Source organism: Globicephala melas, chromosome 2 (assembly GCF_963455315.2).
Source record: "Globicephala melas chromosome 2, mGloMel1.2, whole genome shotgun sequence".
NCBI lineage: Eukaryota > Metazoa > Chordata > Mammalia > Artiodactyla > Delphinidae > Globicephala > Globicephala melas.
Window position 1 is genome coordinate 42,379,414 of NC_083315.2, and position 13,284 is coordinate 42,392,697.

At 46.8% G+C, this 13,284-nt stretch overlaps 1 protein-coding gene across 2 annotated transcripts in view; it reads left to right on the forward strand.

Moving 5' to 3' along the window:
- SLCO3A1 (solute carrier organic anion transporter family member 3A1) overlaps window positions 1–13,284 on the forward strand; it is a 318,207-nt gene continuing 304,923 nt past the window's right edge. For both annotated transcript variants that reach the window (XR_009562876.1, XM_030873196.2), the window contains exon 1: window positions 1–349. Coding sequence is in view for 1 of the 2 variants with exons in the window: in XM_030873196.2 (XP_030729056.1) it covers window positions 170–349 (180 nt within the window). In the remaining variant the exon portion in view is untranslated. The remainder of the gene's footprint in view (window positions 350–13,284) is intronic.

The window sequence follows — 13,284 nt, forward strand, 5'->3', positions numbered from 1 at the left end:
TGCGAGGAGCCGTGCCTTCCACCTTTCTAGCCCCGGCAGGACGCGGGTGGCCGCCGCGGGCCCGGGGCGGGGACAGCACGCAGCCTCGCCGCGCGCACCTCCGCCCGGCAGCGGCCCCGACACCCGGGGCAAGCGGGAAAGCGGCGGCGGCGGCGGCGGCGGGGGAAGGATGCAGGGGAAGAAGCCGGGCGGCTCGTCGGGCGGCGGCCGGAGCGGCGAGCTGCAGGGGGACGAGGCGCAGAGAAACAAGAAGAAGAAAAAGAAGGTGTCCTGCTTCTCCAACATCAAGATCTTCCTCGTGTCCGAGTGCGCCCTGATGCTGGCGCAGGGCACGGTGGGCGCCTACCTGGTGAGTCCCCGTGCCAACTCCACCGCGGGGCCCCTTCCCCAGCGCGGCTCCTGGGTGTTCAGCTGACAGGAGGAGGGGGCAGCCCGGGCGCCGGGGGTTAGGCGGGCATGACCTCCGCCCGGCGTGGAGGTTGGCTAGTGGTGCAGAGGCGGCCGCCGGGGGAGCTGCCGGCCCGGGCTGCTGAGCGAACCGGGAGCCGGCGGGACCGCTGATGCCCGCAGCTGCTCGCGCGGCCGGCGGGGGCTGGGGGGGGGACCCGGGTTGGAGAGGCAGCGGGCAGGTGGGCGTGAAACTATCCCTCTCCCGCCAAAGCACAGCCAGAGGGTAAGTTCAGGAGCGCCCCTGCAGAGGAAAGCATCGCGGTTTTCAGGTGACCGGCACATGGAAAGAAAAGCCCGTTAGCCTCTTGCGTCCTCGACTCTGCATTCCATCCTCCGGGAGAACAAATCCATTATGCATCATTTTCTCCGGTAGCTTTCTCCATCCACCAATTACGGAGGGATTTAACAGTTTAGAGTAAAATGCGCCCAAGTGTGGCCCTGATCCGAGCCGGAGCTGCAGGGCGAATATTCCCACTCCGTATCCGTTAGCCATCTCTCAGCGTCTGGGATAAAGTTACAATACCTGGAGAGCAGCTGTGAGTTTGTGTAGTTTTTGCTACCCACTCTTAGACCTCAATTCCCCACCGTGGTCTCTCGTTCCCAAGGGGGTATTGCATCATTGTGCACAAGGTACATCGATTTCATTTGCTTTCTGAGGGGGGATTTTAATGTTCAAATGGTTAGGGGTGCATAACATACCAGAGGAAACAGCTTGTAATGACTCAGCAGTCAAATACCTACTATACCCGCTGTCTCCTGCCCCGCGCAGGTGGTCCCAACTTGGGTTTAAGAGAATGCACTTCCAGACCCAAGTACGGTCCTGACTAAGCAGGATTTTTCAGAGTGTATAGTGTTAAGACATTACTTGGCTACTGACCTGAAACTGAAATCAAATGTCATAGATTTTGAGTGTTAGTGAGCAAGTTTGATGGAGATAGAATTGGACAAGGTTTTGGCTGTTGGAGAACTACATCCTGAGATAGAACCATGCTCTTTCCGATGGTACCATTAATCCCTTCTTCCTGGCCTTGGGGTGCAGTTAATGAGGGCCAGTCGCTGGGTGCCCTGTACCATTCATAAACAGCCTCCTAAGAATTAGGACTTGCTGTCGGGGAAGTACAACCAGGCTTGGTCTTTTGGTGTGGGATAAAGTCAGTTATGTGGTTACAAGAGAGGGATGTTCAAATTCAGCTCGGTTCCCGGGGTGACAGGCTCACAGGGTTTCTGAAAATCAAATGCATTTTCTTTGCTCCTTGTCAGGTGAGAGGCATTTAAATCCCTGTTACTGGCTGCATCCATGACATGCATGCTGCCGGTGAATCCTGTAGCCAAAAGCACATTTTCATTTCTGTTTAGATTTTTGTTTTATAAAATGCACTTGTAGTTGGAGTACTTAGTTGCAGACAGTACCTGTGGCCTTCGGAGTTTTGGAATTAGGGGATGACCGTGTCTTGGGGGGTGGGTCAGTGTATCAGAGTGTCCTTGGAGGGAATTTGACCATTAAGATATTAAAATAGAGACATGTATTACTAAGATGCAAATGCACAGTAATAAAAATACATGTAGGTTTGTACTGTAGCATATGCAAAGTATGTGGTACCTAAACGGGGCTGTGTTCATCAACAGCTGCCTTCAGTTTTTAAGTTTTTGCCTCAAACCAATTTTGTTCAATAGAGTGGGTTATTCATGTTCTGTATTATAGTATCTAATGTTGGCAAAAATTGAATTTCTTGAAGTATACAGAGTGTTATGGGTTTTGGAATTTGTGGACACAGATTTGGAAGATCACCATTTACAAATAAAAGGTTTTACATCTCAAAAAAACCAAACAAACGCCATCAGAACTTTTCACACCATGAATGATAAGGCATGGGCTCGGTTTTAGCTTGCAATGATTTAAGGATTTTGGAAGGAAAGGAATCTGGGCTTCGATCAGATGAGTGGCCGAAGCCCCTTTAGAAAGTTAAGAAGTAGAGGGCTGGTGGATGTTACAGGCAGGGCTGGCCCCAGGAGATAGGAAGTGGACTCTGATCCCAGAATGGCTGAGTGGCAGGCAGAGGAGGAATTGAGTCCACCTGGTGGGGATCTCCCGGCATTTCCCGCCTGGGCTAATGGAGAGCCTGGTTTGAGGGGTAGGGTAACTGGAGTCAACAGGTGACTGGCAGAAAGCAGATGGAGGCCTAGGAGAGGACGGGCTTAGGAAATTGAATGCATTGTTATTACTTAGAGTGGAGGCATCAGGTGCTCAGGTCTCTGCCTTACTCCGCTGCTCTTGGCTCTCCACTGCCGTCTGAACCTCATGAAAACAGTTTGCTTGTCAGGGTTGACTGAAGCAGCTTGCCATGGGTTTTGCTCTTTTGGGCCGCTTGGGAATTTTCTCTTCATCTTTTATTTGGGAGGTAGAATTAAAAGTTTGTTGCTTCCTCAGTGATGTGAGACTTCTTTATGGCTAATTTGAGAATGAAACATTGCAGGATGTTCCCAGGAAAGGCAACTTTCTCCATTCATGGTGGCTTTCTTAGGAAACCTGAGAACCTGTGTTTGTAGGCCATCACACACACAAGGTCCATGTGCAAGGTGTGTTATATGGGATCTTTACACTGGCAATCAGCCTGCCCCTCTGAGGAAGCATTTTCAGATACCTGATGAAGGGCACACCTTGGGCCCTGCCAACACTGCTTACTTTCAGGGAGAGAAGGGAGATTGCAAATTCTCTGCCTATGACATTACTTCCTATTTGAGTCCCAAGTCCCCGTAGTAGCTACCTTATTATTTCGTCTTTCCAGGTGCCATTGTTTTAATATTAGGAGGCTTCATTTCATTGCTCCGTTTTCTTTCTGAAAAGACAGATTACCTAGTGTCTTCGCTGACACTGGTATAAGCTGCCCAACTGCAGACCTGAATTAGAAGTTGCCTGTGATTTGAGAAGCAACTTTGAAAAGGTGGACTCTGTGTGTGTGTGTGTGTGTGTGTGTGTGTGTGTGTGTGTGTCTGTTTTCCCTCAAGAAGCCGCCCAAACTCAAGGTAGATCTATATAGGAGATAGCCACCAATTGTTAAGCTAGGAAGGGGTCCGGCAACTTTTGGCCTGGGTGCTGGGGTCTCCTGGGGAAATACAGAAGGACTTTGATCCTGATGCCTAAACTCGATGATGATGATGATAATATAGATAAGGTGACCTGGGTGCAACCTGGGCCAGCTGTGGATTCTGAAATCTCTTACCCTTGCCAGTGTTTTAACTGGAAATCATGCTTCAGATAAGACAATAGTCACAGACAACAGTCACAGGGATGGTCTCTTGTAGTCACTTAAACTGCCTGACTGGCTAGGAAATATTTTTTTTTCTGCCTAAGAAGAGGGACCAGGACTTCCCTGGTGGTCCAGTGGGTGGGTAAGACTCCACGCTCCCAGTGCAGGGGGCCCAGGTTCGAAACCTCGTCAGGGAACTAGATCCCACATGCCTGCTGCAACTAAGAGTTCACATGCCGCAACTAAGAGCCCACATGCTGCAACTAAAACATGCCACAACGAAGATCCCGTGTGCTGCAATGAAGACCCAGTGCAGCCAAACTAAATAAATAAATATTAAAAAAAAGTAATAAGAGAGACCCATTCAGTTTGATCGTCACTGTGTGCAGAAGAGAGAATGCAATTTAATTTTCCTCTACTCGGATCGTTGCTTCTGGTGGCTCCAGTCTGCCCTGACCTACTTGCAAGGATGTAACACCTGCTTAAGTCTTGGGCTGTTTGGAGAAGGCACAGGGCATATGGGAACTGCACAGAGAGAAAGTTGTTTTGTGTGCACTTGGTGTTTGGGGGAGACCCACTGAGATATTCCAGGCCATTCACTGAGGGTAGCCCTTCCTATAGAGGTTTGTGTGTGTTCTCAAATGAGTGAGGACTGGAGGTGATAAGGATGTGTGCAGGAAATTAAGCCCTCGGGCACCTCTGCGCTGTTGTGGAAGAGGCTCAATTGCAAACACATTTGAATTTCCTCAGGATGAAAACTTAAAAAGGTCAGTTTAGTCTCTGGGTGGGGCACACAGGAGGTTCTTATGAACCAGGAATGGGCATGTCCCTATCTTTTTTTTTTTGCAGATTGTTATTAAAATAAAGTATTTTTTTATTGACGTATAGTTGATTTACTATTTATTAAAATAAATAGTTTATTTTTTATTGAAGTATAGTTTATTGAAGTATAGTCTAGCTTTTATAGTTATTAAAATAGTTTATTTAATTTTTTTTATTTATTTATTTTTGGCTGTGTTGGGTCTTCGTTTCTGTGCGAGGGCTTTCTCTAGTTGTGGCAAGCGGGGGCCACTCTTCATCACAGTGCGCGGGCCTCTCACTATTGTGGCCTCTCTTGCTGTGGAGCACAGGCTCCAGACGCGCAGGCTCAGTAGTTGTGGCTCACGGGCCCAGTTGCTGTGCGGCATATGGGATCTTCCCGGACCAGGGCTCGAACCCGTGTCCGCTGCATCGGCAGGCAGACTCTCAACCACTGCGCCACCAGGGAAGCCCTAAAATAGTTTATTTTTAACTGAAGTATAGTTTCAGGTGTACAGCATAGTGATTCAGTTATACATATATATGTTATATATACATATATATTTTTTCAGATTTTTTCCCTTATAGGTATTACAAAATATTGAGTATAGTTGACTGTGCTGTACAGTAGTCCTTGTTGTTTATCTATTTTTTATACAGCAGTGTATATATGTATATGTTAATCCCAACTTCCTAATTTATCCCCACCCCACCCCATTTCCCTTTGGTAACTTGTTTTCCATGTCTTTGAGACTCTGTTTTGTATAAGTTCATTTGTATCTTTTTTTTTTTTAAGAGTCCAAGTATAATCGATATTATATGGTATTTGTCTTTGACTTCCTTCACTCTATTTAGAGTTATGTAAAAATGAAGTCTGAGGTTTTGGTGACAATGTAAGGAGACGAATGACTGACTGTCAACAAGGTTCCATCTCACTGCTTTATAGTCACTCTGTTTCTAGGCTTGAGAACATTCAGTGGGCTTGCAATTAATGGCTGAGGTGAAACAGCTGGATTTGTTCCTTTTCTGTTTTTTTCCTAAAGAAGCATCATTTTGAAGATGTTTTTTTGTTTTTCTTTTGCATATCTAACCCAGAAGCAGACAGCTGAGAGACATTTTTAAAGTCCTTGTCAAATTAGTATGATGACTAAGGCAACTGTATTTTCTTTAATCAAATTATTTTACACACTTATGGTTACTCAAAGTGACAAATTCCCTGCCATTTGCATAATTACTATATAGCCCCAGGTAGGAAGAAATAAAATTACCCTGATTTTTTTTTTTCTTACAGCTTAGTTGAAAATGTTTAGCTAATAATCATTTAGGGAAAAAAATTGTTTCTGAAAATTCCTTTCAACCAGCTTTGTGTACATACCTCAGTTTCTGTGGAGGTTTCCTCTTGTGTGTTTAGCAGTCGAAGAAATGGAATTAGTTGTGAAGTGAGCAAGGGCTCTTTCCTGAACTGGGTAACTCTCCCCATTTCAAATTTAGATACCTTACAAAAAGGGTGGCCCAGAGGCCTCTCCACAGCGGCCCTGCCTTGGTAATCAACCGCTCAGCATTTAAACTCATCTTCTTGCGGGCTGCCTGAATGGTGGTGTTCTCTATGAGGCTGCAGAAGTTTCCTCTAGTTACCAAGGCCGCCTGAGCAAGAGGGTCTCTGTGACTTTCTCTTGCGCATCTTATTAAAGCAAGCTTGGGGGTGCTGCCTTGTCCAGGGACCAGGTTCACTTAGTAGACTGGCCAGGCATGAGTAAGTGTAATGTCGCAAAACCGATGAGGATACAGCTGCCTTTCCTATAGAAGTAGGCCTGGGAAAGAGAAAAATATCTGTGAATGTTATTGGCTGGTTGCAGAGAGAGAGCAGAAGTTGGCATTGGTTTCAGCGTCTGTGCCAGGCCTCCTACAGAGGTTGTGGGAGCCACAGGGACTCATGCTGAACTGCCCATGTCCTTGGATTCTGGGGGTCAGGGCCCACCAGGTGACTGGGCAGGTGAGTGTGTACGAGGTGCTGAGCCCTTGCTGCGGTGGAGAATTAGGCCCTGGACCAGCAGCATTTCTCCAGTACCTTACTTCCAACTTAACAGACACGTTTTTTTTTGTTTTTTTTTTTGCGGTACGCGGGCCTCTCACTGCTGTGGCCTCTCCCATTGCGGAGCACAGGCTCCGGATGCGCAGGCTCAGCGGCCATGGCTCACGGGCCCAGCCGCTCTGCGCGGCATGTGGGATCTTCCCAGACCAGGGCACGAACCCGTGTCCCTTTCATCGGCAGGCGGACTCCCAACCACTGCGCCACCAGGGAAGCCCAACAAACACGTTTAACTTGCACAGATTTAACTGCACATACCACTGAATAACCATGTTCCTGTGAAGTAGAGTCAAAATACTTATCACTTTACTCACCTGTATTTTGTCATACAGGTTCCCTGTTACATTCTGTGCATTTGTGTGCATTATCTGTTTACATACATGTTCTTGTAAAGAGTTACATTCACCAAATATAGTATGTTGTCCTTTTGTGGGGGGGGGCGGTTAAGGGACATTCAGTGGTAATTCTGATTATATGGTTCCCATGTGGATTTATTTTATTTAATTTTTTAAACTTAAAAAAAATTTGTTTTGGCTGCACCTTGGCGGCATGTGGGATGTTAGTTCCCTGACCAGGGCTCGAACCCGAGCCCCCTGCAGTGGGAGCGTGGAGTCTTGACCACTGGACCACCAGGAAAGTCCCCCATGTGGATTTAGAACCCAGTCTACAGGTGAAGAATCGTCACCTGTATTTTATTCCCTCTCAGAAATGCCGTTGGTAATTGGTAGGCCAGGACAATAGCACCCTTGTTCTTTTAGTTAGTTTTGCTTTCTGTTTCTCTGTCTGCAAAATAGATGATACACAGGAAGAAAAGTGAAATCAGTGACTTCGGTTCATAGGATAAATGAATTGATGTGGTTCTAAGACACATGTATTTGATATGATCTAAGTGCTTAGGTGTTTATATGAGATGCAGTATTGCTTAATGATTGGAGCTCTAAGTTAATGGTTAAAATTCCCAGGTGGAGAACAGCAAGCACCCATGGCAGCTGTGACTTATTAGATGAGCATCAGAAGACCCAGGATTCATTCCTGTGTCCTCCTCTTGCCGGCTCTGTGAGCTTGGGCTGATTACTTAACCTCTCTGTGCCTTGGTATTTAATTTTAAAACTCATAGTGTTTCTGTGAGGGTTAACTGAGTTGGTATATCTAAAGCACTTTGATACTCACATGTGATGAGTACTCGATAAATACTAGCTATTATTATTAATAACAATAACATGGTTATACATATTTACATAAGAATTATGTAGCCCCAACCAATGAGAAATAAAATTATTTCCATCAAGCTTTGGTCTTGGTTTAGTGAATTGTACATTCAAATCATTTCCTAGTTTGCTGTGCATTTTGTCTGGGAGGTGAAAAGTTTTTAAAAGCAAGAAGTACTAATAAATAAGTTGCTAATTCTGTTTGTTCCCTTGTTATAAATACAGCAATCCATTTCATCTTAGAGGTGTTATAAAAATTACCAGTCACGCGGGAGAGGAGCCCACTCTAGTAATAATTCTGCTGACCATTTACAGTCAGTGGGTACTTTGAGGTGGGTAGAGAAGGGACAGCACACAGACGGCTGGGAGGACAGGTGTGCTGAGGCTTCTCTTTGGGAGGCCCTCAGGATCTTTGCTCTGGTCTGTGGCCACAGGGTGGAGAAGACTGGGTAGGTCTTCTAGGTTTGTAGGCAGCTGAGAGGCAGGGAAGAGAGTGTTGGACGTAGAGTCAGAAAGACCTAGGTTTGAGCCTGGACCTGTTCCTTACGTGCTTCCGATGACTTGACTTACCTGAGCCTCAGTATTCTTATTGGAAAAGTGAGGTTGCTGATAGAGCCTGTCTTATATAGATGGTTGAGAGATTTAAATACAAGGACACGTGAAAGAGTGCTGCTCATAGAGTGCAGTGTTCAATAGTTGCTTTAACAATAATGGCATAACCCTGCTGGTTGACCTTGGCACAGCAGACGTCCCTTCCAGGGACCCGAGGATTTGGGGTATTGTGTGTGGCCTGGGCTCTGTTTCCTAAATTGGAGATCTGCTTCTCTGGATGAAAAGTGGCCACTTCAAGGCAGCCTGGGGTGTCAGGAGGGGGCCCGGGAGACATACGTCGTGGACGTATGCTACCCTCCAGGCAGCCTTGTTTAAGATGTGTGACCTCAGAGCTCAGCCCTGGTTGCAGGGAAGGGCTCAGGTCCCGCGCAGCACCCACTGCCTTCACCTTAGTCCTCTTGCAGTTCTAAGCAGAGCCCAGACGCGCAGTTGTGGGCAGTTCCCTGATCTTGGTCCTTTTTGGTTTCTCAGAAGCAGAGCGAGCTCTCAACACAGTCTTGCTTCCCATTCCGCGGATTCGTCCATCTCGGCTTAGGGCTTGTGAGGTTGTTTAGGAGGATACCTTCTGCACGCGCCACTCTCCTCCCATCAGTGGTTTTAGAAGCATCTTTCCTTCCCCAGCCTGGTCAGTGCAGTCCTTGGGAAGGATAGGGCATGAACTGGGCCCTTCTCAGTCCATCAAGCTGCAGCGTGTATGTTAGGTGAGTTCTTAGGTTCGCGTTCAAATGCCACAGGCTTCACAAGAGAGAACATGCACACTGAGGACCCCAATTACCAAACCCTGGTGGCTCTGTGTTGACCTCACTGAGGAAGGAACCTGTCTGCTTCTTAAAGCACTGAACTTTCTGCAGCCACAGCTGTGGAGTGAGCGAGCACGGGGAGCCTTCTTTCTGGGTGTTTCGTGACAACATGTAGAGTGGAAATGGCCCACTGGATGTGGGCAGAATCTCCGCCATTGGCTCTTTATTTCAGTTCTTCTTTGTGGCTGAGTCGAGCCCTTCTGAAAAGGGAAGCCCTTTCTGACGGACTGTTTAGTTGCTTGTTCTTTAGTGGAAATGATGGTAACCAACCCAGCTGTTTCTTAAATGACTGGACATTCCTCTCCAAGCGGGGAAGAGTTATTTCACTGTCTAAGGAGAGCTGGACATTAGAATTTTTCTGGACTTAAAACGAGAGTCTCATGTGTCCCTTCCAGTCAACACTCGTCAGAAATACTTAAATGCAAAAGGCAACATAGGTTGCTGTAAGCCCTACTGTTTGAAGGCAGGGGGCAGGGGAGAGGTGTGAGCCCACTCTTCCCCTTTGCCTTCATGATTTCCACCATAAATTCCCTGGCAATGGCTCTTTAAGTACCTGCTTCTTCTGGGGATGTCATATCCCACATGGCATCTTAAGTTACCTGGTAACAGAATCGGAGGGTACTGACTATAACGAGGGGGTCTTATTTCCTTAGGGTTGGCTTTGGTTGAAATGTTTGTCGTGAGCCTCAGACTGTGGACTCAGACCCATCCAAGCAGGCAGTGGGTGTGACTGTTGCATCACTAGGATGTGGCAGAAGGTCTAAGCTCTAGGCAGTAGTGTGAGTCCATTCAAAAGCCTGGAGTATGCCACTGGCTCTTCTGTCTGTGCATCTGTCTGTCCATCTGTCTATCCATCCACACTCCCTGTGGGGGTTCTGTACTATGTGCAGATTCTAATTTGCCTGGCAGGTTGCCCTTTGGGATGGGTGTCTGGATAATGAACTTGGCTGTGCAGGTAACCCTTGAAACCTCTTCTTGGTAGGTCTAAAGCCTGGCGTGGCTGTCACTTCCTAGCCATCTAAGCTCTGGGCTGTGTAGTGTTAGCAGAAATAGGAAGTTGAGCAGGCTTTCGACAAACAGTCCTGGTGAATGTAATGGAATAATATAGAGTAGAATAGCCAATTCCTTCCTACATCACTATTCACACGACCACAGGAAGCCGAGGAAGGTAGAAATGAATACTTTCACCTCCATTTCTGTACTTGCAAGGTTGGTGTAGGGTCAAATGGTGTTTTTCAGTTAAAGACTGTTGCAAAATGTTCTTGCAAATGGTTATTGTCTTTCCCTTCTCCTCCACCTTTGGAAAAGGTTTATGTGAAACGGGCAGCCTCCTTCTAATTGTTGGCTTTGCCCCCCTCCGCCTTCTGGCTGCAGTTCTCCCATCCTCAGCTGATTAGAATGAGAAATTACCACCTTGAATATAAGCAAGTTGAAATTGGAAAGCTGCCCTCTAACTGATTATGTAAGCTTGAAAATACTGTACCTGAAATCTCGTGTTTAAGAATTCCCTTAATGAAGATAAAAATCTCAAAGCAGCATGGACGCACCTGTTTTCATTATGTAAGATTCAATTATTGTGGTGCAACCTGTAAAATAAAGAATAGTGTTGATTAGTTCATATCTCCGTTGGCTTTTTGGGTCAGAGAATTGTTTGAAGTACACCCACAGAGCCACGTAGAGCTTAACCCCCTGGAAGTTGGCCGCCACTGCTTCAGTACCAGCACCCCCTTCTCTCCAGGGGTGCACAGGCTCAGCCTAGGTCTGTGGTCACCGCCACTCTCAAGGTTGTAGAGGGCAGGTGTCCGTTAAGGTCGGCTTTAGAGATTGCTCACGCCAGTCAGTGGGACGTCCGGGAAAATTGCTGTTAACCGTGATGGGCTTTATCCTTTGGCCATTTCTTTTCCTGAAGCGCTGCCCTGATGGGACTTGGGATGTCCTTTGTCTCGTTTTGCATAACTGGCATGTGTTTCAACATGGCACATCACACCATCCTCTTCTCAAAGCCATACGTGTGTGGGGTGCCCAGCACAGCATGCTACATGGTCCATTTCAGATTTCCAGCCTCCTGAATTATAGACGAGGAGCTTATTTTCTGGCCATGGTATGCACTGGGGGGAAAGGACTTAAAGAGAATGAGACCCATTGAAATAGCTATAGAAGAGCTTCAAACAGACCTCTCTTGCAAAAAATTTAGGGCAAGACTCACGATGGATTACGCGGCATGTTTGTTGCCTCCCCAGTGCTGGTAGATACTGTGTTTGTTACGAGGCTTAATGTGCTAACAACGGGTTTTTCAGCCAGTCCAAGGGAAGATATCTTTTGGAAACAAAAAGAGATAAATTAGTGCCTTCCCTTTACCTTTGCCAATCCGTGGAGATGCGTATAAATAGATCAAAAAGTCCTGGAGCACTTTTGCTCCAGAGCAAATGGGGAGGTCTGCCTTGCTGCAGCCGGGCTCAGAGTGGCACGTGCAGCCAGCAGCACTTGGGCTAAATCCAAAGGCAGCCCGTGGAACTTGTAAGATGCACAGGTGGGATTGGCCTGCATTGGGACTCCCTTTCTTACGTCTTTCTAAAGATTACATTGTGGAAGCTCTATGCTTGTTGCTTTCATCTTCAGCAAAATCAGGGCACAGAGCTAAGTAACTTACCTAAATGTGCTCCAGAGCTGCCCACATTAGCCAGCAGGTGTGAGCAGGTAAACAGGACGAGTTTTATTTTTGGAAATAATGATTAGAAACATATATAAATAAAAATAATGTTTTGGTGAGTGCTGGGGAAAAAAATCACTCACTTCTCTCGCTGCCTTTTAAAACATCCCTCCTTTTTTTAATAGATGCAGTGTTTCCTGGTAGGAAACACTATCCTTAATCTAGTGAACAGATAAAAATATATGCATTTATATTTATCTGTCTTAATCTAGTGAACAGATAAAAATATATGTGTTTATATTTATCTGTCTTCTGATAGTTTGAATTTCATTGGGGAATGCTTTTGTTACCTAAAAATAATAGTACCAAGGCAGCACTTAAAAATAACCCCAGGGCTCCTGGCACCCAAGACCATCAGGGAGATGATTCCATGTGACAAGTGAAACGCTTTAGATCCCCCTCCCCTTACAAAAGAAAGCTGAGTGTTCTAGCGTTGAGGTCTGTCGCCTTTGTGGTTGCCTTTCTCTTTGTGCCAGCTGAGCTGTGGGGGTCAGGCTGGTCAGCTCAACTCTGTCGCCTCCTGGTTGCTCATTAACTTTATTCCTGCCTCCGTCTGCTCGCCCCTGACCCCAGCAGTGCCACACTTCACCAACCCTGGCAGGATGTCACAGCCAGATCTGCGAGACCCCTGTGAGGGTGTGCTTCCGGAAGTCCAAACCCAGACCACTGCTGAGTGGAATTCTATGCCAGGCTTTTGCCACGGGCACTGTTTTTTTGTTTGTTTGTTTGTTTTAGCCGTGCCCCGTGGCATGTGGGATCTTAGTTCCCTGACCAGGGATTGAACCCGTGCTCCCTGCATTGGAAGTGCGGAGTCTTAACCACTGGACCGCCAGGAAAGTCCCCCACAGGCACTGTTAATACCCTTCTTCCAGCTCCTCCTTTGCTGGCTTCCCACCATCCTTATTCAGTGGAAAAGGCAGTTGAGCCCTTGCCTCTTACAGGCCCTAACGATCCAATCCCATCCTTCACCACGGACTGCGTGCTAATTCTTGCTGTCCTGGACCAGTTCTGAGCCTATTATATCGTATTTAAGAATGGAAGTGGGGAGAGTTGGCCCTTCCTATGTATTTAAACCTTTTCCTAGGTGGGGTTCATAGGGCAGTAGGGTCATTCTCGAACATTTTCGGTATCTCTAATGGTAGACCCAAATCGGGTTATATTTTCTCCCTTAGATATATAGAGATGTGACGTGTGTAAAGAGAAGGTGACTTTCACAGCAATCCTCGGGTGGGGAGCTGGACTTGGACCCGGAGGTGGGAAGATAGATGAATGTAAATGTGTTTCTCTGGGTGTTTCTGAAGGAAGAAACTGGGTGTGTTAGTCTGCGCAGCCATAACAAGTCACCACAAAGTGGGTGGCTTCAAACAAC